Below are 14,214 nucleotides of genomic sequence, written 5' to 3'. Positions count from 1 at the left end.
CACCAAAGTCACTTAATCACAGGCTGCGTATGTTTGTTTTTGAAGTGTCTATTATACGTCCAGGGTAGCAACAGCTAGCCCATCTACCAAATACTGACAAAGCAAGCGCAATATAAACATATTCCGAAGACACAATCATAACCAACAAGACTCCTTCCTCATGCCATAAACGGCGTCCTGAGTCATGCTTTTCAAATGCTTCCATGTCTCTTTTTACCACAAGCGCCTGAATCCGTTCATACAAAAGCTTACCGATCAACAGGCTATAAACAGAGAGGAAAAGACAGACCGAAAACCGACCGAGCATGTCGCAAGAGATCATAACTTGCAGACGGGTATCACAGGCACTACTCGAGTGCTCTAGACGGCGGTGCGTGGTCGAGATGTATCGAAAAGAGAGAAACAGTCATCGGCAGATGGACGACGACAGCCTGAAACCCAATACAGCCATGATGAAACATGGGTGTAAGCAACAGCCGGGCCTGTTGCGAAGGATTTGGTACTGTGTCGAAAAAGGGTTGTTGACCCCGGTCGTTCGTAGGGGCTCCCTGCAAGTGCCGAGAAAGTGGGTCAACGGGGCGGCTGCCTGCAACCAGGGCATCCGTTTGGAGCATGTGGCCTGAGACTTCTTAAGGAGAGCCATCGCGCCTCGCCTTCTTACTCTTCTCGATTCTTTCGTTCCACCGCCTCTTTCCGACACGGGTCTCGAAATGTGGCGCTACTTGGGTAACATCTTGGCCTTGACCCATCATGCTGCTTCGCATCTTGTTGCGGTAGGCATCAACTGTTGAAGGTTAGTCGGTTGCTCTTGATTGTGCCAAAGGCATTCACTTACGAGACTTTTGCAGAAACAATGTCCTGCCTGCGAAGACACGGCTCTGGCTCCAACTCATGCGGTAACCAAGATCGTTGAGCGTAATTTCCTTCGACCGCTTCGCCCTCGTTAGACGCGGCTTCGGTACACGAGTCTCGCCATCGAGAGTTGGGACAGGAACAACAGTAGAACCAGCGAGAGGAAAGCTGGGATCACTTTCCACGTCGGGTTCATCAGCGAAGACCTTGCTGCCACGAGGGCTGGCAGGTGGAGAAGTCATTTGCATAGCAAAGTAGCTGCGAGGGAAGACTGAGTTTGACTTGCGATAAGAGTCGGGCATCTCCTCCATCTTGACAGTGTCGAGAGTAACTCGCACACGAACCCTAGTTCCTCGTTGCGCGTCGTCTACAAGAATGAACTTGCGGCGCTTCGAGTCAGGTAAGTCTCCGAACATGGCTAGCTTTCGCTCTTCTTCGTCTTGCTCTTGCTGCTTTGAGACCGGTACGCCTGCTGCGTGTGATGGAGGCGGAGGGTGGCCCAATCCGTCGTGGATCGGCGGCATGCCACTGGATCCTGCCACGGAGTCGCTCGATGGGAAATTCGGGTAAAAGTTCTGAGCGGGACGCCCGTCGGTAGGTGACTGTTGCCCGTTTGGCGCTTGGTGATGATGAGTGTGCGATTCACCGTAGTCATTGGCTGTACACAAAGAAAGTTAGCTTGCACGTCCGAACATGACTCGACTTGCCATCCTGCGCTGAACCAAATGTGTAACTATAGAGTGTGGGTATATCTGCAAACATGCATGGGCAGTGGTATCGAAGGGGGTATTACATCAAGGAGTGTGTAATGTACATGTAGAAAGAACGACAAGAGGTATCATTTAACAGGCCAACAATCGCGCTTTATCACATCACATCTGGTGAAACATACCGCTAACATCATCCGGTCCTCCGTGGGGCCCTCCAGGTCCGTCATGGTGATGATGCATCTGGGGACCGCCCATGCCCATGTTCGGTTGTCGGGGTGGTGCTGCTAATCCGGCAGAGTTTGGAACACCGGGAGCACCTGGTCCACCTGGTCCAGCCATGTGGTTACCATGTGAAGCCGATTGGGCTTTCCTCGTGGTCATCTTGGCCATTCTTCGTACACGTCGGCTCCTCAATCGAGGATCTTGGTTGCTGTTCCTCCAGCTGTCGACGGCTCGCTGGATGAGCCCACGCTTACCGCGCAAGCATGGGTTCAGTTGCGCTAGTGCCCAACCCACAGTGTTGCACTCAGTCTCGTAATGAAGGCGGTTGCCCTTGTACTGATCTTTGGCGCAGCAAGCGCGCGGGTATACACAGTTCTCAGTCTTGAAGTCTTGCGGGAGCTCGTCAACGTTGATAGACTCTACGTCGCAACGAATGGTGTACTCCATCTTGACTCTGTCGCGGGAATACTCAAACGCGATCCATTGTACACCGTTCTGGTCTTGTCGCACAACAAGCGGAGTAGTGGCAGGAATGGGACCAGGCGCAGCATTAGGGTTAACATTGGGTCCTCCGGGAGGGCCAGCGTGCATGTTGGGAGTACCGACGGGAGGACCTTGAGGCGGGGCCTGTGGCGGGCCAAGCCCTGATGGCGGCCGCTGCAATGGGGTCTGCGACATTCGCGACTTTGGACTTCCAGTCATTCCAGGAGTCTGAGGATGCTGCTGCTGTTGATGTTGCTGTTGCTGGTGGTGCATCTGCTGGTTCTGCTGGTGGGACATGAGCAGTGTTTGCGACGCCATTGGTTGCTGAGGCGCACTTGAAGGGTGCTGCTGGTAAGGCGACTGTTGAGGTACGGGGGCCGAAGCATATGGCGTGTAGTACATTGACTGAGGCATCTGGCTAGGCGGTTGTCCATAGATTGGGCGGCCGTGCTGGTCGTGCTGTGGAGACTGAACAGATGCTGGTGAGTTTGACTGCGGGGTGTGGTACGAGATGGGTGGATATCCACCGCGATTCATCGTTGCGGCTGCCATGAGCTCTGGGGTTTCTGGGAAAGTTAGATTTCCATTTTCCGCTTGACGGGATATACGACTGGGGCATCCAAGTCGAGACGTCATTAATGCGCACAGCGCATGGACAGACGCGTCGTGATTTGTGTACGAAAAAAACAAAACTTACCTGAGGACGAGTAGTTACTCGGTGCACTGTTAGTGCTGTAGGGACTCTGGTGGTGCTGAGAGTAATAAGGAACCTCTTGTTGCTGTTGAGGCGGCGGGGGACCTTGGATTTGCTGGATGTAGGGAGACTGGTGCTGAGGAGGTCCTTGAGGGTTTGGGTGTTGGGGCGATGGGTAGTGGCCCTGTGCCGGACTCTGTGAAGGTACCGACTGGTGGGGAGAGTCGGGATGGTGCTGGTGTTGATGTTGTTGATGGACTACACCAGGCCTAGGATGGTGGACTGGAAGATGATTTGGCGGTGGCAAGCCCTGCGCCGAGTGGGGATGATGCTAAGAAGAGCAGCCAGTCAGTAAGGCTGATTGGGCAAAGAAAGAAAGATAAAAAAGCAAGCCTCGAGATGGTGCAGCTGTGGTGGTGATCGGGGCAGGGAGGGCAGGTAAGGTATAGTAGTGGGGGTGCGGGTCGCTGTGGTTGGCTGGGCGGCTAGGGTGTAGCGACGATGTGCTGCAACAGATCGTAGGCGAGGGGCAGGGTCTGGAAAAAGACAGGAAGGTAGGGTATAGTTTATAGGATGGGAAGGGCAGACTAAAGAAAGCAGGGCGGCATTTGGCAACGTTGACAACACAGAGCGGACCAGCGGTGGGAGCGGAAGGCTGCTGGGATGGCAGGGATTCCGCTGCTGGTAGCTTGCGTGACAAGAGGCTTGGGACGGGCTTCAGAGGAGGCAAGGAAAGCTTTGGCAAGTGCGACAGGGGAGGGGGGTTTGGGTAGCAGGGCTGCTTGGCGGGAAGGGCATACCATGTAGGCAGTAACGTGCCGGAGCTGGGGTAACTTGTTGTGTGTGGTCGCGACGTGCAGTGGCTGCTGCAGCATGCAAAAAGCGCGAGGATGAAGATACGAGCGGCGGTGACGGTTTTAGGGAAGGGGATTTGCGACGCGCAGCTCGAAACTCCAACGGTCGAGGGTGCGGTAGGGCCGAACGAAGGCAGAAGGGAGGGTAGCGAGCGTGTGTGGGATGATGCACGTTGTGGTCGGGCGTGAGGTAGGGGGTGCAAGGAAGCAGAGTCAACTCACCATCTTCTGCGACGCTACAGGCGCCGGGTCTTCCTTATACTTGCGGGCCCTATCTGGGATTTTTGGCTGCGACATTGTTATTATTGCGCGGTGGTAGACGTCGAAGGATCCGGGCAGCGAGGGTCCGGGCGCAGCGGTGGACGAGGGTTGGGGAGCGATGCAGTAGCGTGGCCTGCGCAATTTCACACGCAGAGCAGGTGGCGCTAGCGACTTGTAGGGAATGGCAGCGAGGAAAGACTGCAAAGGCGGTGGGAGGGCCGAGGGTGGAGTCGGTCGTTAAATCAACCTGGAACAGCCACCCCCCTGCTCTGCTGCACGCTCGGACGGAGCAGCTGTTTCGAGCGCCCAAGCCGCGGATGTGAAGGGGCCGGGATCAGGGATCGCCGGCGGAATCACCCTGGTCGATGTCGTCGTGCTGGTGGGTGCTGCTGCGAGGATGAAGCTGTTGTTTGATCGAGGCGCCGTGTCGTCTCGATGCCCGCAGTCGCGTCCGGTGGAGCACGTGACGCCGAATTTTCTGGCTGGCCGCGTCGAGTCTTTCCAGTTGTCCCGACGGTGGGGGCGGCGGTGAGTCGACGATTCACAGTCGCTTTACCGGCACGCAAGAGCGCCCGCCTAGTGTCTGCTGTCTGCTCTCACTATTCTTGCTCGACGACGCAGCGTCATCGCGCCTGCTCTCCAAGTGCCATCTCGCCCCTGCCTCGCTCGGCTAAATCCCTCGAGATGGGCAGTCGCGACCCCGCGGTACCTCCCACCCACCCATGGCATCCTAGCCCAGCCTGCTATAGCTGCGCGCTCGATGCCACCTGCTGTTCCTGCTCTCTTCATTTCGCTCTGATCACAATGTGCTCCGCCCGCTTCTGCTCTGACGCGTCCCTCGAGTCCAATTCACCGCCGCTAGTCGACCGTTTTAGCAGTTGCACCACCCAGCCCAGCGCCCCACCGTCTCGCGCGCCATTGGATAGTGGCGCCGGTCAGAGGACGCCCAAAACGGCTCACCAGCATGTCTTCTTTGTGTCCCAACGTCGCCCGCTGTGACTGGCCGATGCACGCCCGCATGCACCAATCGCCTTCGAGCGCTGATCGGCACCGCCATGCCTGAACCTGCTCACGGCCATGCTTCTCGGGAGACGGGTCATGGGCTGCCTGCTCAAATCGCCGCTGATCGGCCCTGGGACGTCGGGTTCGCAACCTCTATGCGGAGCCATGCCACCGAACAAAACTGCTGATGCTCCCTCAGGGGCGCATCGTGGCAGGGCCATCTTCATGCGCGGTGGACCACGCCAGTCAGCCCTGGGAAAGAATTGTCTGCCTGGCTATTCCAAGTTAAATTGCCCTCATGCTGAGCGCGAGCAACACGCGTCAATAAACTCCGCTACAACATCCGGGCGAATAACCGCTTAGGCGATCGCGATAGCAATACATGTCTGCAGATGCGCCCGAGCCGGCCAGAAGAGCACGTCTCGGTGCATTTACTCCATCGCGTCCGGCGTCAATACAATGCTGTAATGCCGTTCCCTTCTTGGACGTCTCAAGCCTGCTTCTGTGCGCGTCTGCTCGAGTATCACATGCCTACTGAAACGCGAGACGCGACCATCATAAATCCTCCTGCGCTTGAAATCTGGCTGACAGGCTTCGAGAAGATCGTGACGGAAACATCGCGCAGTTCCATGTTGTGAGCAATCCGCTCCCTGTCATGATCGTGGCATGGGACCTGGGCTTGTAAAAGTTCCGAGCGAGGCGTTCGCATTGCGGAGAAACCCTGGGAGCACGCTTGCTGGCCTTGCTCACGACAAGGGAGATAGGTCAGGTACCGAGCGACCATCAACTCTATTCTGACGCCGCCCGCTACATCTCGATACAACACAACACATAGTGTTTGCATCTGTGGCGCGCTGCGCGCTGCAAGCACGCACAAATTCTCACTGATATCATCAGCACGCGCATCTATTACATATTCGGCAGTCCAGATTGTTGACTGCCAACTTTGTGCAAGCCGAACTCTTCCTGAACATGTCCAGGCGGCGCCCCTTCATGCATTGGCGGTTGGCCACGCTTGTACTAGTTACACGAGATATGGGTAGACATGTCGATCTTGTCAGCAAAAAAAAAAATCATGCTGTGTTACATCGGGTTGGTCTTGTAACTCCACACGCAATGATTAGCTGTGTGTCTCCACGAACGTTGTGCAAATACGGCTGACGGCGACGTGCATATCGATCAAGGTCAGCTGGGGTGGCTCGTTAAGATTCTCGCGCTTCGCTTGTCGCCAGGTCCTACAACAGCCTCCATCTCCGTCCATGCAGTCGCTTCCATGATAACCGTTAAAGGTTAAACATACTCGATATCGCGAGATTGTCATGGTTGTCGCCTTCGCGTGCGGTTATTTGGTTGACAGGTGATCATCGTAGCCAACCACATTCCGCACACCGTTGTCCACTCGCGGGAAGCAGGGATACATGCCTGGGCAGCAACGGTCGACGATCACAAGGGACAAGGTGCGCGACGCTACCGTACATGGATCCGACTCGTCCCGTAAGTCTTTCGCCCACTGCAGAATGGAAGCTGCAGCACACCACCACCACCGCTGAGACTACCGCATATCCCCGATTCGTCACCTTGCGCCTAAGATTAAGGCTGCATACATCTGCCACGATATGCGAAGATAGGCCGCAGGCTTCAAGTCCATCTACCGAAGCTTCACTGCTTATCGACTGACCGGGCAGCGATCGGCAGGTGAGCCCCATCACAACGAGCATTTTTACATTACAAGTTTTCTCCGCTCGCGGCAGCTGTCGTGTGAAATAGGTTAGACAGCTATTAAAGGCCTAGGCCTCCATTTCTTATTGCTACTCTATCGGCAGATATGAATCACGCCCAAAAGTGCGACCCGATCACTGTCTATCAGATTGTACGATAAGATCTTGGTGCTGGGGATGCAAGCTCCAGTTGTCCACCCGGTTGGCAGATCCCCAGGCCCCCTCGACCTTGCTTCCCGCCCTCGAGGGTCGCTGTGCCTCTTGGGTGTGGTTCCGACATTTGTTTTCCGGGGTATCACTTCAGTGGGCACGAGGGATGCATTGTACCGAACACAAACGAGTACGCGCCCAAGATGCCGCAGTGCCACATGTTTCGCAAATTGTGATCGAAGGACTAGACCTTCTCGTCCTCTGCTTTGAAATCGCTATTATTCCAGCCGAGCACTCAGTTGCGAACGTTACTGCATAAGCGGCATTTCTGACAGGCGACAGCTTCCTCGTGATTGGTTCGAGGAGCACTCTCCTTCTGCCGGCTTTTATCATGAGACGGAGTGACCCGTGCCACCCCCGTCGATATCATCGAGCTGCGACAAGGTCCGGCCGGTCTCCCGTACTTTCCCTGTTCTCACCAGGCTTGACGGATGCACTGATTCGAGCGGACACTTGTGGAAAGGATTCGACATGGGCTGATGGGTGCAGCAGCACGTTAGCCGCTGTTTTCCATGATGTCAGTCAGCGCTAGCTCCCGATGTACTGCACCAAGCTGCTTGACGAATTGGCCCGTCTCGGCTTGTCAGCCGTCTAGACCCAGCCCCTTCAATACACAGAGACGCGCCACACCAGCGTACCGTACCCCTCCAAGGACTGGCATGTCGACACATTGTGTAGTTCGAATGCCCACCTGTAATTTTTGAGTCGTAATCCACACAGATCTCCGATAACATGACACGTTCTTTCTAAGACGCGTGACCCTTGCCTACATGGCCTATCTACATATGGGACCCACGATCGCGTTTTCCTAATATAAACTTGGCAATGTGTCAGGAGATCGCCTTCTCGGTGGAATTCTCCATAGCCGGCTGCTGATATCCTGATGCAGATGCGTACTGCTGGCTCTATCTCGGCTTAAATGCGCTCGACCACAAGTTCGACTTCTCCTAGATCGTACTGGTTCACTACCACTGGACACCGACACACTTCACCAAACACGAGTTGTTAGTCGACATGCTGGTCGAGAAATTGCCTCCCAAAGCACCAGTACATGCATCCATATCTAGTCCTAGATAGAGCGGTGCATGAATGCCGTTGCGCTGGAGATTGGGACCAAGCAAAATCGGGCCGTCTGTCAGATGCAGTGGTCTGCCTTACGCTGCAGAAAAATAACTTTGAGGCTTGCTTGACTAGAGCTGAGTACGTGCTCCTACCAAAGTGGTACTTGTAATTGGCTCCGGCATGTGTTTCACGATCTTAGCGGCCTTCTAGCGTCCTTCTAGAAGGGTGCATCACCATTGTGCTCGCCCAATGCTCCATGCTTTTTCCAAAACACGAGTCAAGGACTTCGACACAACAGCCTTGCGATCGTGTGTACGTTTGCTCTGTTCATGCGCACTGTTTCCCGTATTGTCATCTCAAGCTGCACTGCAGGGCCTCCGTCATCTCATTTCGGCATTACCGCGTGCTGATGGGGGTACCAACGGATCACGATCTGCGATGTTCCCAAGAGAGCTCGTCTTACACATGTAAAGTGAACAAAGCGCCAGAACCAACCTCCTTTTGCATTTCCTTCACGTCAACCGTATGCTCATCTCCTTGTCGCGCATTCCATTTCCAGACCACTGGATGCAACCACAAACGAAAACCGGAACTACATCCCCATGCGCCACGTGTAGCGTGCAACCGCAAATTGACCCCGAAGATGAGGTTTCACGACCTCGAGCCTAGCACAGCGGCCCCGAAACTTACACAGAAATCTCATACTCAAAAATAGCTTTGGGACCACAACGCAAGAATGATACTCATGTACTCTCGGAATATGCAAAGACATACGTGCCGGTGCAATGCGCATAGTCGTGAGTATATGCGACGCAGTTTTTGCTTCGAATATACCGAGGTTTCATGAAACGTTGACATGTTCGAGAAGATGCTCAAACTGGTGTTTCACAGTCGCGTCCCGCATTGACAGCCGGACGCCTTCAAACTCAAACGATCGGGACTAGCATCTTGCCAACGGCCTTGTATTTCATCTAGGATCTGGGAGGCTGGGCTCCCTCGACCTGTTTCAACCTTATCGTACGACTTGGCAATCATGGTCCGGCTGTCGCGCTGGGAGTATCTGGCCAGTCAAAGATGTCATGGCCAATTTCATACAAGCAGCAAGAATATTCTTGGATGTTGTTGGTGGGAGCGCGTCAGGCTTGAGATCAGGATTTTTCCATTCATATTACGCAGCACAGGCGTGCCGCCGGGAACATTTCCAATGACAACTACACCCAAGACACACTCTTTGACATGCGCAACGGAGAAATGCCCGGCTTGGAGCACTCGCATCGCGCTGCATGAACGTTTCGAGGTGCTCGGTCCGCTTACTGCATTCTCACTGATAAGTCAAGAGAACAGTCATCAGCGACCGCCTCACTTTGGTGAGAACACCGTTGCCGTTCTCAAGCATCTTAGCAGCTTGACAACCTTTGTTGGCTCATACCATCTCCTCATCGTTCCCCACCGTTGGAACAGCCAAAGCCCAAAATACACTGCAGTCTCCATAAGATCTCAACACTCTTACCCTATCGGCCCACCTTCTGACGCGTCACACTGCGGTTTACTGTATACATGATTGCTACCCAAGATCAGCATCGACCTGCCGTTGCTCTAACCGTCCGCCTTGATCCGAAAGAGACCCAGGCTCGTCACGACTGCCCGAAAAACAAGTGAAGCTTGAAGCGAAACGCAAGTGTGCGGGGAACATAGATGAGCTGGCAGTCATCTCGTTGGCTGTGTCCTAGTAGGATGTTCCTGGTCGACGGGGGGAACAAGGCACAGCCAACAACCGGGATTATCAGTGGCCCAAAGTAACTTACTCTGAGGCAAGCCCAGCTTGCGCATTCCACCAGTCACAGGTTGAACATGGGCAGTAAACCGCAAATACGGCACAAGAGTTCCTAGACCTGGTTAGAAACTTTCCTTGCCACAAACTACTGCAGTGCTGGGATGGGGGAGGCACTGTCTTGGGCGTTTCGAACTCACAGACTGCATTGCGGTACACTGGAGGGGAAGCCTTGTCGTCACTATGGTCGGGCTCATCGTCCCGTCATGGACTGACTGATGTGAACAGCTGATGTGTGCAGCCGACAGTCGGATCCGTGACCCTTTCCGGTCAACGACCTTGTGAAGATCAGACTTGTTGGGTCTTGACTAAATTGTGGGCCGCGGAGGTTTACAGTAAGTTAGTCATGCGATGCTTCTCTAGATCGATGACAGATCGCGGACCCTAAGACAATGGAACGGAAGTCCAGTGCGTGTCCATCTGATCCGCACTGGGTCTTGAGATGCTGCATACAACGGTGCCTTGGTCAGATGGGTGACGAGAAAAAACAAACTTGCCTGTAAAAGAGCACTGGGCTCACATAAAGAACCCTTTTTCCCGTGACTGTCATGACGTATACCTTGCGACCATCCTCGACCTCTATGGCTAGCCATGGCTTGTCACAACGCTGTTCTAACGACCAATATGAACGGTAAATTTGTTGTGTATTGGACAACCACAAGGGCGACCAGCCTATTTTGATCCTTCCCTTCCAGACATTACACAGTCATTACAGACAACTTACCTACCTACTAGACAACAACTCCAACCAGCCAAGTCACCCAACCTGCTCCTTTACGCCTCCCCGTTGTACGAGCAACACCCATCGCATACCTCTCTCGCCCTCCCAACGCCTTCATCTCAGCTTCAGCGTAGTCTCACCTTTCAGTGTCGACATCTCGGTCACATGGATACAACAGGGAGACTTTGAGAGGGCAGATACTTGCAGTAGCCATACCAATGTTGCTCTGTGCTACTGTGATTCGACCTATCCTGCTAGGTAAGAAATGTGTTACCGCTCATATAGCACTGGACTATATGGATGGTGCCAGCATGCTACTCGGGATATGTTAAGCTAAAGTCATCTGCTACATGTTTCTTCTCATCGACACCCATGTTTCCAGCTAGTAGTGACTTGAACGTATATTATAGGAATCTATCATTACCTTAGACATTGGAACATGTACACAAAAGAACACGTTTGGATATGAATCCAATACTCTATCCTTCTTAATTCATGCATAGTTACTGATACGTACAAGGAGTTCTGCGGGTTGTAATTGTTGTGATCTATTCCATTAGTGAAGACTCGTTTAAACATATTGTCTACTGCTTTATATTCTGTATAGCCTCCACTTTTCGCCCGTGTGTTCCGCCAACAGTATTTGAATGGCGAATTTTGCTCCCAATGGAATAGTTCATTGAACACAACTCGCTGCATAGAAGGTACAATCAATGACATTGACCAGGTTGGCACCAAGCATAAGTTATCTTGCAGACCTATACAGCACCTGCTTCCAGACACTCTTTTCATAGTCACGTCACTAAAGACAGAAACAGATTCTATAAATAATTTTCTGGTCAAAAGTATACATATCATAACTCGTAATTTTATTTCTTTCTGTGATTGCACAGACGTGTGAAATGTGTAGACAGAATTCTTACTTCGACTCCGCCTCTGCATCTGGCTCCTCAAATTCCACCAACGCAGTCCCTGCTTTACATAGATCCCCCTTGCCATGCACAATCCGCTTAACGATGCCGTGACTCGGGCTCCTTATTACAGTCTCCATCTTCATGCTCTCGATGACAACAAGCGCCTGGTCCTTCTTGACCTCCTGGCCCTCTTCGACTTCCACTCTGAGGACCTTACAAGGCATGGGTGCAAGAACGCTGTTTGCTACATCCTTGACACCAAGCGCCTTCTTCGTCCACTCGGGCATTGCGAGCTTGAGGCGGTGTTGGCGACCGAGGTGGAAAAGAGTGAGGCGGTCTTCGTCGCGGATAAAGGTTGTGGCTAGGCGGGTGTGTGGGTAGAAAGATGTCAATGTATTATTGGAGGGGGAGAAGGTTGATGTGACGTTTGCATATGTTTTGTCGCCAACGCTGATGTCGAATTTTTGGGGGCTGGTTTGCCGGATGCTGACCTTTGTTGCTTTGGCTTCTCCTTTGCCATCGGCGGGGATTTCAATGAGGTTGAATTCCCGCTGTTGGTATGAGCTGCTGAAACCAAATCCTACAGCTGTTACTGGCGGTCCAGTCCATACGTCTCCTCTAGCCGAGGAAATCTCTTGCAGCGCAAGACCTAAGGCGGCTTGCGCGTAGACTTCTGCTGCTAGGGGCTCAGGCGTAAAAAGCTCAGCGTGATGCTTCTGAATATATCCTGTTTCTACTTCGCCAGCGACAAAGTCTGGTGATACGCACATGCGCTTGATGAATTCGATGTTCGTTATAGGACCTGCGACCTCGTACTCTTCTAAGGCAGCTCGCATCTTTTGAATAGCAGCCTCGCGTGTGGGGCCTTGAACGATAAGTTTGGAAATCATGGGGTCGTAGTGCGAGGATACTTCGTCGCCAGCGATGAAGCCAGAGTCAATACGAACAGTGGAAGTGGGTACGGGAGTCTTCAGATGTAGCAAAAGTCCGGAATCGGGAATGAAGTTCATGTCTGGGTTCTCAGCGTAGATGCGAGCTTCGATGGCGTGGCCCCTCTCCTTGATCCTCTGTTCAATCTCTTGTTGGGTAAGGGGTAGTTTTCCGCCTTCAGCAACAATGAGCTGCCATCTCACGAGGTCTTCGCCTGTTACCATCTCTGTAACCGGGTGCTCGACTTGCAGTCTTGTGTTCATCTCCATAAAGAAGAACTCGCCAGTCTCATTGTCGAAGATGAATTCGACTGTGCCTGCTCCTTCATAACCGACTGCAAGCGCAGCCTGCCTCGCCTTCTCCCAGATATCTTGCCTAATGGCTTCATCTAAGTGTGGTGCGGGTGACTCTTCCAGGATCTTCTGATGCCGACGCTGGATACTGCAGTCTCTCTCACCCAGCGCAACGCAGTTGCCATGTTTATCGGCGAAGACCTGGACTTCGATGTGGCGAGGTGTGGTAATGTACTTCTCCACTAGCATGACTTCGTCGCCGAAAGAATTCCGTGCTTCTGATTTAGCCGACGCGAGCTGATCGAAGAACTCAGCCTCGGTATTGACGATGCGCATACCCTTGCCGCCACCGCCTTTGACGGCCTTGAGGAGCACAGGGTAGCCGATGCTCGCTGCCTGCTCTTTGAGGTATTCTGGATCTTGATTGGAACCGTGGTAGCCTGGGATGCAGGGGACGCCGGCCTTGGTCATGATATCCTTCGACTCACTTTCATGTGTTAGTTGCCATGTCTAAAGTGTGTGCGTGTCACCTGCCTCTTGCTTCCCATGGATTCGATTGCTTGCCATGGTGGGCCAATGAATGTCAGACCTGCGTCTGTGCATTTTCTGGCAAACGTAGGGTTCTCGCTCAACTATCGTCTACATTAGCCTCTAGTATACGTTGTCAAAAACGGAGATTCGTACAAAGCCGTAGCCCGGATGAATGCCCTGACAGCCTTGCTCCTTCGCGATTTGTATTATTCTATCTCCATCGAGATATGCCGAAGGGTCTCCGAGGTTTACGGCGTACGGCGAGCTCAGTGCGTGTTGTGATCGAGCATCTGGGTCTGTGAAGAGCGTCGTAGTTCGGATGCCATATTCTGAGGCTGTTCTTCCAACTCGCCTAGAAACCGTGTTAGCTCCAAGTCTTTCATGTCTCAGCAGCAGCCTCACAAGGCGATTTCTCCGCGGTTTGCTATAAGCACAGAGGTAAGCGGCTTGGACGCTGGCGCAATAGTGGAGTTGTAGCGGACGCCATTGGTAGCGAAGAGCTGGCGGGAGAGATGAGAAGACTTTTTGAAGGCACGCATGTTCACGGGGAGAGTTTATGGAGCAAAAAGTATCGATTGAACAGCTACAAAAGTACTTTCTTTGTGGAACTGCGGAAGAGAGTCTGAAGGAGCCTCGGTGGTGTTTAAGCCGCGTGGAGCCGCGGTACGTCAATTCGCGGGGAAGGCGCGCTCTGTTTACTGCAGCAAACAATTGCAGAAGCTGCACCCATGCTATCTCTATAGGGAAGGAGCATGTGGCGGCATCCGTGGTCGCACAGCTAGTCGCACATGCCGAGTTGCTTCCTCTCCGCCCGTCTCGACTCCCTCGAGCTGGTGGCTTGAGGTTGCGCTGATGACCACCGTGCGCTCAGGGAAGTGCTCTGCACGCCCGCGTCATACCCTCACACCCTTACTCGCCCCGACCAC

The 14,214-nt window shown here is 53.3% G+C and overlaps 2 protein-coding genes across 2 annotated transcripts; both read right to left on the bottom strand.

Moving 5' to 3' along the window:
- Positions 1–629: 629 nt before the first annotated feature.
- On the bottom strand, positions 630–2,804 carry AA0111_g5573 (hypothetical protein; the record flags this gene model as incomplete). The annotated part of the gene is made up of 3 exons (XM_028651699.1): positions 630–784; positions 836–1,510; positions 1,745–2,804. The coding sequence occupies 3 exons, from the start codon at positions 2,802–2,804 to the stop codon at positions 630–632; spliced, it is 1,890 nt and encodes a 629-aa protein (XP_028506716.1).
- Positions 2,805–11,539: 8,735 nt separating this feature from the next.
- AA0111_g5572 (Methylcrotonoyl-CoA carboxylase subunit alpha) lies at positions 11,540–13,827 on the bottom strand (the record flags this gene model as incomplete). Its single annotated transcript, XM_028651698.1, has 4 exons — positions 11,540–13,240; positions 13,288–13,389; positions 13,442–13,640; positions 13,691–13,827. The coding sequence occupies 4 exons, from the start codon at positions 13,825–13,827 to the stop codon at positions 11,540–11,542; spliced, it is 2,139 nt and encodes a 712-aa protein (XP_028506717.1).
- Positions 13,828–14,214: the final 387 nt, after the last annotated feature.

This window comes from Alternaria arborescens (genome assembly GCF_004154835.1).
Source record: "Alternaria arborescens strain FERA 675 chromosome Unknown contig_11, whole genome shotgun sequence".
Classification (NCBI taxonomy): domain Eukaryota; kingdom Fungi; phylum Ascomycota; class Dothideomycetes; order Pleosporales; family Pleosporaceae; genus Alternaria; species Alternaria arborescens.
Note: the sequence above shows the minus strand (reverse complement) of the source record. Positions and strands in the feature narration are given on the sequence as shown.